Below are 13,695 nucleotides of genomic sequence, written 5' to 3' on the forward strand. Positions count from 1 at the left end.
CCCTGGACCCAGCAATAGCACTTTTGGGAATATACCCAAGAGATGCCCTATCATGCAACAAAATTATATGCTCAACTATGTTCATAGCAGCATTATTTGTAATAGCCAGAACCCGGAAACAACCTAAATGCCCTTCAATGGAAGAATGGATGGAGAAAGTATGAAATATATACATATTAAAAGTTTGTCTTGAGTATCAGTGGAACTTTACACTTGGCCTTTTCAGCAATACTGGAATAAGACTGTGAACATTCATAGAAATTAACGAAAAATGTTTTACATTTTGAGATGCACATGAGAATTTGGGTACCAAACTATAGTTTAGATATTCAGTTTTCCTAAAAAGCATACACACTAAATGTTAATCTGAAATTTGTTACTATAGGAATGTAGTGAAAACATTAAGATTGTGACCTAATGGGAGACCTTCCATTTATTACAGTTTCATTGAGAATATATCAGGATCCTAGGTTCTTCCTCCTCTTTAATAATGAAGAAGGATCTGACATATTTTATTGTCTGTTTTCTTTTCCATATTCTAAATATAATAGGAATTAACAAAATGTGGCAAGGTTTTCCATCAGGTAGATACATTTTCATTCAAATCAGAATTTGTTTCAGAATGAAATCCCAGTACATGGAGTGATATGTTATATCATTTTGGTTTTAATAGTTAAAATATTTGAAAAATAGAGAACATATCTCTATAAATCATCTTTAAAATCATATAAAAGACACACAAGAAACATGAACACACAAACACATACATAAACACACATATATGAATGAACACACACACACAACACCACATACTTACTAAATTATTCACAAACTACATTTGGTATTTGGATGCTGCTGTTGCTACTTTTATTTACTACAGTTCCCCTGAAGCAGAGAGGTGCTTTGAAAGTAGTTTGCTTCCATAAGACCAGTCTGCCAAACCTAGGGCTCACCTATTCTTCAGAGCAGCTTATGGATCCATTTTGCTTCAGGCTGTAGGATAAAGTTGAAAGATGAAAATGAAAGTATCATTAGTTATAGAGAATGCCTGATATGTTAAAGATTATAACTAAATACACAGCATTGTAGATTGAGAAGAACTTCGAATGTTTCTAAATGCTGTCCCTCCCTGGACTCCAGATCCCTAATTCCAAATCTTTGAAGATGTTGTCCAGGAATGTATGTATTAACCCCTGGAGTGCACCTAATGATACTCAGGGTTAAGAAGTACCAAATACTACTCTAGTTTCCATTCTTTGTAGAGAAACTAAAACCCTTTAAGAGTAACATTATTAGTCTATCTTCAAATTTGAAAATATAATATAAAAATATAAAGTAACAGTAATTTCAGATTGTACAACACAAATACTTTCATATGTGTGTATTGCTATGTAGTCTTTCTACATGTATATATAGGTTGTTCTACTAGCTTCAATGTCATTATTTTTTCTGTGTCTTCCTCTTAACTTATAGACATCATATCTGTGTATGTATAAATGCATATATTCACATAGTATTTTATATTTTGATAAACCAGAATTTTATAAAATTAATTCCAGAGTTTTTCTATAATAGATAGTATTGTAATCGTCTTAATGTGTATGGTTTGATTTTTTTCTATCAAAAATTTTACATATTTGGAAATTTCTTAAATAGTATTATTTCATGTATTATCTCACTGTTCCTTCATATCCTAATGAGCCTAGATAAAAATTAAGATGGTAACAGGGAAGATGAGAGAGGCAATAATGAATGAAAATGAAAAGAATAACTTCAATACCTAAGAGTATTTTGGATTGCCTTGTACTTAGCATGACAGTAGGTCTCAGCTCTACCAAGATATGAATGGACAATGAACAAGGTAGAGGAAAGAGACTCATTGTGCATATCCCAAGATTATGTAACTGCATAATACATCAACCAAAGATTACAGAGATCTACAAATATATGATACTATATACATCTAACACCTTCCAAAGTGATTTGTATATTCATGTATTCCCCCCACCGAAAACCACAAGCTATTTGGAAAAGGGGAATGGAAGGAGCAATCTCTTGGTTATGAAAAGTTGAAATTATAAACAAACAGAGTATTTAACCCTAAGAAGAAGGAGTTAGTCTGAAAAAGATGCTTAGAAACCAGAGGAGATTCTGTCACTTCTGGAAAGATAACTTGTGTTTTCTGTTGTAAGAATCAGGGCTCATTATAAACTTTTGTTTCCACTTGGATAGAATAAGGAAGTTTTGTGCATTCCTGAATCTTGGTTTTCTTTTTACCTGTTGTGTGCATTTTGTTAACTGAGACTTACTGCATTGAGCAACTTCTAAGGAAATATTTTCATTATTCATTTAAATGGTCCCATAGTGTTTTGATCAGTTTTTAATTTTGTTTTTTTTCAAGTGTTTCATACTTAAGCATTTCCATAAAACGACTATAAGTAAAATGTTTAAGTCACAAACTACTTTCCCCTACTCTAGTCAAAATAAGTGTTTCTCTATTGAAATTTAAGCGTTTGGCAACTTGGTTGTTTCAATGGACTTTTCATCTTCCTTGCCCCCAAGTTCCAAATTTGAATACTGTTAAATATCGAATACTGTTAAACATAGAAATAATAGAGAATTATTGCCTACATTATATACTCAGACTTTTAAACTTTCTCTTAAAAATCCAACTTGGCCTAAATTACTAAATAGTAGTAACTTACCAAAGGAGCATATCTTGGTTTTGGAGTTGGAGGAGCCACCTTGCACTGACAGACACGTTTGGGCTTAGGTGATGTTCGCAGAGGTTCACAAGGAGGGAATGGCAGCCTTTCTCTTGATGAAGGAATTCTGCCAGTTGTATCTCTTTCCCCGCTGTCTCTGAAAGTAGTCTTTTTGGATGATGCTCTGAATTCTCTCTTTTGTTCTGATGATAACTTCTTTGAGTCTGTGGATGTGGCATCTGAATCATCAGTGGTCTTTATAACCTTAAACACCAATGACCCTTCAGATTCAGTATCTGAGAGCCTTACAGCTCTCCTTATGTTTGCCTTGGAAGATCCATCAGAAGCTGAATCAGTATAACTACAGATGTCCTTCCCCAAGTCTTTCATGGCCTCTTTCTTTTCCTTCTTTACTTCGATTTCAGACTCACTTGCAGTAGAATCTACAGGTTTTTTTTGCATCCTTCTTTTCTCCTTTCTTTGTAATTTTCTTATCTTTCTTCTCACCTTTCTTTACTGTTGGGTCACTTTCAGATTCAGAATCAGCATCAGTAGACAATGTATCCTTGATAGGCTTCTTCCTGTTCTCTTTATTTTCCTTCTTTTCATTTTTCTTGTCCTTCTTTGTCTCTGCATCGGATTCGGAATCAGTATAGAAGGCATCCTTCTTGTCATCTTTCTTCAAACGTCTCTTTTCCTTCTTTTCACCTTTTGGATCTACAGATTCAACATCAGTAGATTCTGAACCCTTTTTGTCTGCATTCTTTTCTTTCTTATCTTTCTTTGAATCCTTGGAGTCACCAGATTCAGCATCAGTTGAGTCCGTGTCCTTCTTTTTCTTGACTTCCTTTTTTTCTTTTTTATCTTTTTTTTAATTCTTTCTTTGCATCCTTAGAGTCACCAGATTCGCCACCAGTAGAGTCTGTATCTTTCTTTTTCCTGGGTTCTTTTTTCTCTTTTTTCTTTCCTTCTTTTTTTGCATCTTTTGAGTCTCCAGAATCAAGATCAGAGTCCTTTTCCTTCTTTCCACCCTTCTTCACAGGCTTTTTTGCATTGTTCTGTGAGCAATTTGTTGACCATTCTCCAGGCTTTGTGGGTTCATCTTTGAGCTTATTTAGAAATAACATTAAGTCCATGTTTGAGGTGTTTATGCATGCTAATATGTTATCAGAAAATTCCTTAGATCTCATTTTGGAGTCTGTATTTGGATTGTCCTTCCAAAATGTAGCTTCATTGTTGGTCTCCTTGGAATTCATTAAATCTTTGTCAACAATTCTTGAATCCATTTCCATGGTTATTTGGGAATTGTTGGATTCTAGATTTGTTTCTGATGTGTCATTTGGCTTCTTAAATAGTTCACTCTTGTGTGACAATTTTGATGAAATTTTTTCTGCATTATTTATTTCAGGTTTGCCGTCGGTTATCATTTTCTTGAGTTCCAGATTTATTGCAAATGAGCTTAATTTTTCCTTGGATTTTTTCTTCAAAGTTGTTCTTTTATCATCTTTGGACTTTCTAGTTTCAGCCATTATATAATTGTTTTGAGGATTAAAAAGATATTCGAATGGAGCCTGCATAATGAAAGCTAGGGAAAAGGGTGGCTTTAGGAAAAGTTCTCGGAAACATTGGTTTATCCATATATTAGTTGTTTTCTGAACTTTCTCAATTATCCTTTTCTCTTGTCTCTGAAAAGTTTGGAGAAAATAATGATAAACATTTGTGAATGAGCTATATATTTTTATTACAGCATAAAAATTTATCTTTTAATTAAACATCTCTCAAAATATTTTTTTCTATTTCAAGATGTGTGTGTAATTGTGTGTGTGTGTGTGTTTGTGTGTATGTGTGTGTGTGTGTGTACAGTGTGGTGTATGTGTGGAGTTTAGAGGACAACCACATGGGGGCAAGTTCTCTCCTTCCATCAACTGGGTCTAAAGATCAAGCTCAGGTCATCAGGTTTGGTGACAAGTACCTTTACTAACAGATTTATCTTGCAAACCTTTAGTTGTGTTGTTTCAAGAATTCAGTAGAAGGTCCAGCAGTAAATGGTTATATGAGATTAAACGATGACTATGTAGGAAAGGATGAATAGTATATTATTATACAAATAATGCACAATCATAGAATAAATGCATTGGTTGTAACTGAGCTTTGGGAAACACTTTAAAATCTTTTTAAAATCACAATGGATTATTCATGGATACTAAGTTTTCATTTTGCTAATGAAAGATCCAATTTATAATAACTCCACTTTAAAGAAGCAATAGAAAACTTGAATCTCCCACTATCAAGTATCATGAATTTCTGTTTTAAGAAAACAGGGATGTTCCACATCTTTAAAATTAGATCTAATTTTAAGATTTAAATTTTGATCTATTTGATCCACCACTTGTAGATTTGGGCTGACCATTTTTTAAAACTTAATAATGCTAGTGTTGAGTACCATGTACAAATTAGCAATGTATAAGTGTGTGTGTGTGTGGGGGGGTGTAATAACAATTACATGGATTCAAAAGAGAGCAAGGAGGGATATATGGAAAGTTTTGGAGAGAGGAAAGGAAAGGGAGAAATGACATAATCATAGCCTTTTCCCCTTTTTGTTAATATTTATTGAGCTCTATATTTTTCAGTGCTCTCCTCCCTGCCTCTCCCCTTCCCCCTTCAACCCTCCTCAAGGTCCCCATGTTCCCAAATTACTCAGGAGATCTTGTCTTTTTCTACTTTCTACTTCCCTTGTGGATTAGATCTATGTAAGTCTCTCTCAGTGTCCTCTGGGATTGTGATTTGTAGGCTGGTTTTCTTAAACATAGCTTTTACAGTTTTATGCTTTATTAAAAACCAAATTGGTAGGGCTGGTAAGATAACTCAGCATAAAATGGTACTTACTCTACAAATTGGGTGACCTGAATTGGATTCCAGAGTGGAAGTAGACAAGCACCTTCTGAAAGCTATACTCTAAATCTATGTACACTCATGCTTGCACTCATATAAACACACATTATGCACACCCAGAGCCACTAATAATAATAAATAAAATAATATTAAATGCTTTCTATAAAAGATAATAGTTATTATAAGTTTGAAATGTAAATAGTACATAAATATAACACAAAAGAATACTGTTTCAAAAGATAATATCAAAGCAATGGAATATTTATGAAAGATAAGTACCTACAGAGATTATTGTCTTCAAAATATTGATATGATGTAATTATAATCTCAAAAATGAAAGAAACAGCTTATTTTTAAAACACAGGGGGAACAATTTGTTCTATAGATTCTGCTTCTGAATATTGTAACTCAAATTATGTCTTAGTTATGTTTATATATGCTGATATCAGTACAAATTTAGTTTTAAAGTGACTTTTTCTATACTTACAGGAACTGCAATTTGTAATTCTGAAGATCCTGATCCCTTCTTCATATCTGGCAGAGGTATTTTGGTATTTTCTTCATTCCATTTTTCAGTCTTTTGACCGACTGAGATAAGAAAGACAAAATAAAAAATTGGAGTTAATAGCCAGACTCGTGCATTGAAAAACATTGTTATGTGAATTATACTATTTAAGTAAAAGTACTTTGTATAGTTCTTCCTCTTGCAGTTTATTTGAATAGCAAGTAGGAAACATAAAACTATTTTTCTATTTGTCATGGTCTTATGTTTCACAGAACAATTTTTATTTTTTATGTAAAACAAATTTTCACAGATATTTGCCTAAATAATAATACTAAACTTGTTATAAAGCAATAGGAATGAAATATATACATATTCCAAATCTTTACTTTCAAATGCTTACATTGTCTCCTCTGTCTTGATTTTGTAATGTCATTTTGGTTAAGTGGGAGATAATATGATTAATTCTTTCAGGATTTCTATAATAAATAGCTTAACACTAAGAATAAAGTAACCAGTGAATGCCTTAATTTTCAGAGATGTCTCAGATTTACCCCTCTGAATTTAGTGCTACCTCAAACCACAAGAATTAGACCAAGAAATGCAAATATTCTTGTCCACTCTATAAAGTCTTTAAGGACATATGCATATTAGAGTTTATTCAGAAAAATCAATCTGTCTGAAAACTATGACAAAAGAGGAACTGGGAACAAGATTCAGGATAGTGTTCCTAGAGAGAAAGAGGTTAATGAGAGATGTGATGACTTTTTATATATATTTGAAGAGCTGCTATATGTGAAGGTAGTCATAGTAATAACTACAATGTAGCTGATACTGCTAATAGCTAATTTTTTACATGTCAGGTTATGTTCTAAGACTTCACAGTTGCAAACTCAATCCTTGTAAATTCCTTTTGAATTAGATAATGCCATTGCATATTATATAAATATATAAAAACACACTATCTTGTGTTAAATCTCTTATTCCAAATCACAAAACTAGTAAATAGCTGAATTAAGATTTACAGGCAATTTGGACCCAGACACAATCCCCTAACTGAAGTGTTACAATGTTCTTTGTACATTTACTGAGTGTAGGACTGGAACTGCTTGCCTTTTTCAACTTTAAGTTTTGTAATTATGAACTTTGAGCACAGGGAGAGTTTATGAGAGTAAGCATGATTCATATATGAGAAGGAAGAACAAACTAAGTCAATCTCTTATTTGAAGTCAACTAATAAGTACAAGTTTCAAAGTCAGAAGTATTCTGCACATGCATATGTATGTATGTATGTATGTATGTATATACAAGCATGTGCCAAAATTGCAGCAAATTCAGGAAAGTTTATATCTTACCACATTTACTAAGGAGTACTATCCATTTGTTGCTACAGTGCTTAGAAATATAAACAAAAATAAATTTCAGAGAATAAATTCTTACTCAAAACGTGACCATCATATGTTGTGGTGTTTAATTCCAGCCTGTAAAAGATGAAAAAAAATGTTTTAACTGAATTTGTACTGTGGGTAATTATCATCAACATTATGTTTTTTCCTTCAGTACCTACACTTGAATATGTTTAATGCACTTTCTCATCAGTGATTTCTTCAACATAGAATAAAAACAAACTAGAATTATGAGATGTATTTAAATTTGAACCCAAATTATTTACACTTTCTTAAAAAGTGTCTAATACCCAGAAAAGACCCATTCCATAGTCATCATTAAATAGCTACTATTTATGTATTTATTATTTAATTAATGAATTTATTATTTGTTTTTCATTCTGACCAGTTTCTTCTCCATCCTCAGCTCCCATTCTTCCCTATTCCCATCTGCTCCTCTTCCTCTCTTCCTTTCTCTTCATAAAAATGTAAGCTTCCCATTGGTGTCAACAAAGCATGGCATAGTAAGTTCAGTAAAGTTAAGCATCTCCCTTTGTAGTAAGACTGGACAAGGCAATCCAGAATGAGGAATCGGGTTTCAAAAGCCAGCAAAAAGTCACTCAGGTAATTTCATCTGTTAGAAGTTCCACAGGAAGACTAAGTTACACAACTGTATTAAATATTCAGAGGGCTTATGTCAGTTCCATGCAGGAACTATGCAGAAACCCTCGTTGTTAGTTTAGTCTCTGCAAGATCCTATGAGTTCAGTTTCTATGGGTTTCTTGTGATGACCTTGACTTCTCTGTCTCCCACAGTCTTTTCTTCCCATCTTCAGCAGGATTTCCTGAGTTCCACCTAAATGTTTGTCTGTGGGTCTCTACATCTATTTCCATCAGTTGTTGAATGAAGCATACCTGATTACAATTAGGATAGGCACCAATCTATGAGTATAGCATAATTTCATTAGACATCATTACATTGACTTTTTTATCTCCAGACATGTTTGGTTCTATCCTAGGTCTTTTGGTCATACAGCTTCTGTGACCTGGTACTGCAAGCACTGTCAGCAGTGAACTCACTCTTATGGCGTGGATCTCAGGCTGGACCATTCATTGGTTGGCTATTTCCACAATCTTTACATCACCCTTACACCCAGAACATCCAATAGGCAGGACAGACTGTAGGGTGAAGGTTATGCATCTGGATGGTGTCCCAATCCCATCCCCTGGAAGTCTTTCCTGGACAGAGGAAATGGCCTGTTCAGGCTATATATGCCTTATTGCTAGGAGTCTTAATTGGAGTCATCCTTGTAGATCCCTTGTACTAGGTTTCTGCCTCTCCCCTAAATGCCCTCCTTTTCCAGTCATCACTTTAAGTATCCTCCCCCTCCAACATCCCCTACTGAGTCCCTCATGTTCCCATCTCTACCCATCCACAGTACACCCATGAAATCTATTCTATTTCTTCCCAGGGAGATCCTAGTATCCACTCTTGAGCCCCTACTTTTTACCTACCCTCTCTGGGTCTGTGGATTATATCATGGATATTCTTTATTTTACAGCTAATATCTACTTAAAATTGAGTATGTTCAATATTTGTCTTTCTCGGTTGGGTTACCTCACTCAGGATGATCATTTTCAAATTCTATTTGCCTGTAAATTTTTTGATGTCATTGTTTACAACAGTTGAACCATGCTCCATTGTGTAAATGTAGCACATTTTCTTTAACCATTCATCCATTGAGGAACATATAGATTACTTCCATGTTCTGATTATTATAAAGCTTCTTTGAACATATTTGACCAAGTGTTATTGTGGTATGATTGAATGTATAGCAACTTGGGGGAATGTAAGATTTTATTTCATCTTACAATTTATAGTCCATCATATAGAAAAGTCAGCAAAGAAATTCAATTCAGGATCCAGGAGAAAGGAACTAAGATCATGAAAGAATGCTGTTTATTGCTTGTTCAGCACTGTTTGCTCAACCTGCTTTCTTAGACATCTCAAGCCCAGGGATGGCATTGCCCTAGTGAGTTGTGATCACACACATCAATACCATTTGAGAAAATGCACTACAAACATTGCTACAGACAAATTTTATGGAAATATATTCTCAATTGGGAGTGCCTCTCCCCAGATGACTCTCAAAATTGGGTCAAGCTTATATAAAGCAGTCCAGTACAGGGGGAAATAATGTAAATACAGTACTCATATATGATATTTAAAAATAAATTATTAAAAGATATACATAATTTATAGGCTTTCATTTGTAAATAAGTATCAGAATTAATTTTTATATTTTAAAAACATAAGCCTGAGTAGTAATCTCTGAATTTTATTAATCAAGTCTACACCTAAAACTTAGTTACTTATCTCTGTTCCACAGCCATTGCTCTGAACGTTTTGGGAAAAAAAAGCAGTATAGATTGCTTAAATAGTTCACATTTTCACATTTTTCTTTTTCACATGAAATTGAAAGATGGCCTAGGTGTTTGTGGTTAGAGCACATTAATTAAATGGAGTATCTAGAATATTTGATGAGATGTGTCCCTAGAAATTTTTCTTCTGCTTGAGTATGTGCATTGATTTTTAATTCCTTCATATAATCTATGTTTTCTAACATCTCTTTTCCAAAAATTTTTATCAGAAAACCCATTCTAAGAACATCCACTTAGTATGCATTGTCTGCATACACATACATGTGTGTGAACATACATACATACATACATACACACACACACACATACTACTGTAAGAGTGATTTTAGAACTTAAATGTTAAGGTAAGCCCCAGAGACAGGTTATAGACCACAATACATCTAACCCCAGTAGCCTGACAGCAGTATTCAGATCTGTCTCAGTACCAGACAACCACCACAGCCTCAGACTTCAGGCAGGATTCATTGGAATCCTCTTCTTGACAATTCTAGGTACCGGGTGCATTTGAAGACCACAGTGCAAGGCAATAGTCATTCTCCAGACACCAGATAGCTCTCTACACTGGTCTGAGGCATCTACACTCACTTTTCAAATTTGCTGAGGTCCCAGACTGGCTTTCACAAACTGAGATCTGGAATGACTTATGAAGCTTCACAGACTAATACAGAGGCTGCAAATCCAGCCTTCAGACAAGCCCCTTCATATACAAGATCTTGGCCACCCAAAGCAAGGACAGCCTCTGAGGGTCCATATAGGTTGATATATTGCCAGTCTAGCAGGATCCCATATTTCAATCTCACATAGACATTAGGTTAGCCCCAAGAGTATTAAGAGTTTATTCTAGAACCAATGGGCCTAGCTATCTTCTGAGTAATAGATATTACTAGGTTCTGAGTAATAGATATTAATTCTGAGCAAACATAGGTTACCTTAGGCCTTAGACTAGCATCTACAGATCCACCTTTCATAGAAGCTACCTAAAATGTAATTTCAAGGGTTACTCAGTGCTAGAGAGAGCTCTGAAACCTCAGTCTATAAGTCAAACTTCACAAATCCACACTTCAGCCGACCCAAGCTCTAGGTTAATCTGCACACATTTCAGTGTCAGGTACATGAGTTATCCATGTGGACTATGGTTTTTAGGTAGCATCCACATTCCCAGGCTGCAAGCCAACATGCATGAATTCCATGGTGCATTTCAATAGCAGACATAATCCATAGTCAAGCAGAAGAATCAATTAACTGATTGGTGAAGGAAGATCATTTGAAATTAGTAATCAAAGAAACAAACAGAAAAAAAGTAAATTGGTCTATAATAATTGTGGAATATCATCAAGTAAATTAAAGTACATATCATGAAAAATGAAGAAAGGAAAGGGGCAAGAACTTATTTGGAGAGATAATGATGAAAAACTTGCCCTACCTGGAGACAGAGGGAAACTAATACCAAGGTTCTAGAGAGCAAACAACATCAAAGGTATTTAACATAGTTAACTTTACAAACATATTATCAAATGTTAAGGACAAGGAAAAAGCAGAAAGCATCCAAATAAAAATAACTCATCTTTGGAATTAATGAATGAATTTTCAGATATAAGCAAGAATTCATTACTAGTAGTCAGGAAGTAGCAGCAAGAGGCTTGTTGAACTGGTCTATATAGCAAACTCTAGGCTAGATAGTATTACATAGTCAGACCCTGTTTCAAAGCAACCAAAACTGAGGGCATGTCTCTCTAAAGAAAATTAGAAAACATTTTGAGTGATATTTTTGGTATCCAAAAGGTAACAATTTCATATAAATACCGGAAGTATGCAAAACCCTTTTGGAGATCAATCTATAAACTTTAAATTTTAGATGAAGAAAAAGGGCTGTTCTTTTTATTTGAGACAAGGTTTTTGTGTTGTTTTAGGTCATTTTATTGTAATTTGTTTCTGTAGTTCAAAATGAATACATAAACTACACTACTTAATATTATGCTTATATATATATTAAAACGATCATTTTCTTTTAGTGTGTATGTGTGCATGTTACTGTGTAGGCCCACTTGCATGCCACAGTGTATTGCAGCTGTTAGTCCTTGTTTTTGATTTTCTTTGATACAGGACATCTCTTGTTGGTCACCACTTCATATACCAGGTTAGTATGCAAACTAAGCTTCTAAGAATTATCCTACTTCTGCCTCTAATACCCAAACAGATTTATTAGATTGTAAATGTCTGTGCTCCAGCATCCAGGTTTTACATATTCTGGCAATCTGAACCCAGGTCATTGGGGTTATGTAGCAAGTACTTTACCACTACACCATGTCTTAAATACCAAGAATAACCATTCTTAGTAATTTTTGTGATGTTAGAGATTTGTTAATTTAAAAATTTAGACAAAATGAATAAAAGGAAGTAACTATATTTTAGACAGCAGATTAAAGCCATAACATGAATGAGGAAAACAAGATAAAACATGTGATAGGACAAATGAAAGACAAAAGTTTTGTACTTATTATTTTGAAAGTTTAGGTAAAATGGACAATTCCTTAAAACTAAGCACACAAAAACTGAAATGGAAAACAGAAAGTGAGTTATCATTCTCACAGTCATTATTAAAAAACTAACCGACATGTAGAGCTTGAGGTCTCAGCATCTTCGTTGGTCAATTTCTCCTTATTCCTAATTAAGAAGAAATAATAGTTACAAGCTCTTCAAGAAATAGAAAAGGTAGCTCCTTCCCTTTTGGCCTGCATAAAACTTACCTGCAATCGAATCAGTGACCTCAACACAAGACCCAATACTCTGTAACTGCTAGTAGAACAGGTAAATGGCACACTGCTTATAGGACTTTCTGAATAGGACTCCAGTAACTCAGTAAATAGTATCAATAACTGACAAATGTAACCCCATAACACAAAAAAAGCCTTTATACAGAACAGAAAAATTGCCAATTGAGTAGAGGCAGCCAACAGAATGTGAGACAATTTTTTGCTAGCTATACATCTGACAAAGGATTGGTGTATAGAATACACAAGGAATTAAAATCTTTAAATATCAAGGAAGCAAACAACTCAGTAAAAATAGTTTATGAAACTGAACATAAAGTTTTCAATACAAACAATGCAAATGGGCAGTAAACACTTCAAAACTGTTTAGCATTCTTAGCCACCAGATAAAAGCATAAGATTCCATCTCATCATAGTTAGAGTGGCCACCATCAGGAATATAAATGGCAACGAATGCTGATATAGATGTGGTTAAAGTGGAACCCCTCTGCACTGTTTTTGGGAATGTAAACTGCTGCAATCACTATGGAGATTATTCTACTAATTTTTCATGAAAAAAATAGATAACTTAAAATTGACTTAAGGTGAACCCAGCTGTTCTACTCCAAATTATATAACCAAAGGACTTTGTAACTTTTACAGAGATACTTGCACATCCATATTCATTGGTGTTCTACTCACAGTATTGGGAAATGTAATCTATCTAGATGTCCATCAACAGATAACTACATCAGGAAGTTCTGATAAAAACTCAAAGAATATGGCCTATTACCATTGATTTTGGTTGCCCATCATAGTACATATGTACAATTTATTAGATTTACACAAGGTAATAACAATTAACTGGAAAGAAAACAAAAGCATGGAATTATCAGGTAAATGGAGAGAATTGACAAAAGTTGTAATTGTTAAAGTCCCTGACCAAAACACAAACACTACATGGTTTCTTTCATATCTGGGTCCTATCTTGAAATGTTTGGTTATGTGTTTTCAACTTGG

General features: G+C 34.1%; 1 protein-coding gene across 1 annotated transcript; it reads right to left on the reverse strand.

The window, feature by feature from the left end:
- Positions 1-960: 960 nt before the first annotated feature.
- LOC121443440 (cylicin-1-like) lies at positions 961-13,488 on the reverse strand. The gene is given in 8 exon segments (XM_041645196.1): positions 961-993; positions 2,706-3,152; positions 3,154-3,576; positions 3,578-4,390; positions 6,085-6,185; positions 7,540-7,580; positions 12,536-12,589; positions 13,469-13,488. Coding segments are annotated over 8 exon segments (1,932 nt in total).
- Between the last annotated feature and the right edge of the window lie 207 nt (positions 13,489-13,695).

The sequence above is a fragment of the Microtus oregoni genome, unplaced genomic scaffold, assembly GCF_018167655.1.
Source record: "Microtus oregoni isolate MIOR12 unplaced genomic scaffold, Mior012 000107F_000, whole genome shotgun sequence".
NCBI classification, from domain to species: Eukaryota; Metazoa; Chordata; class Mammalia; order Rodentia; family Cricetidae; genus Microtus; species Microtus oregoni.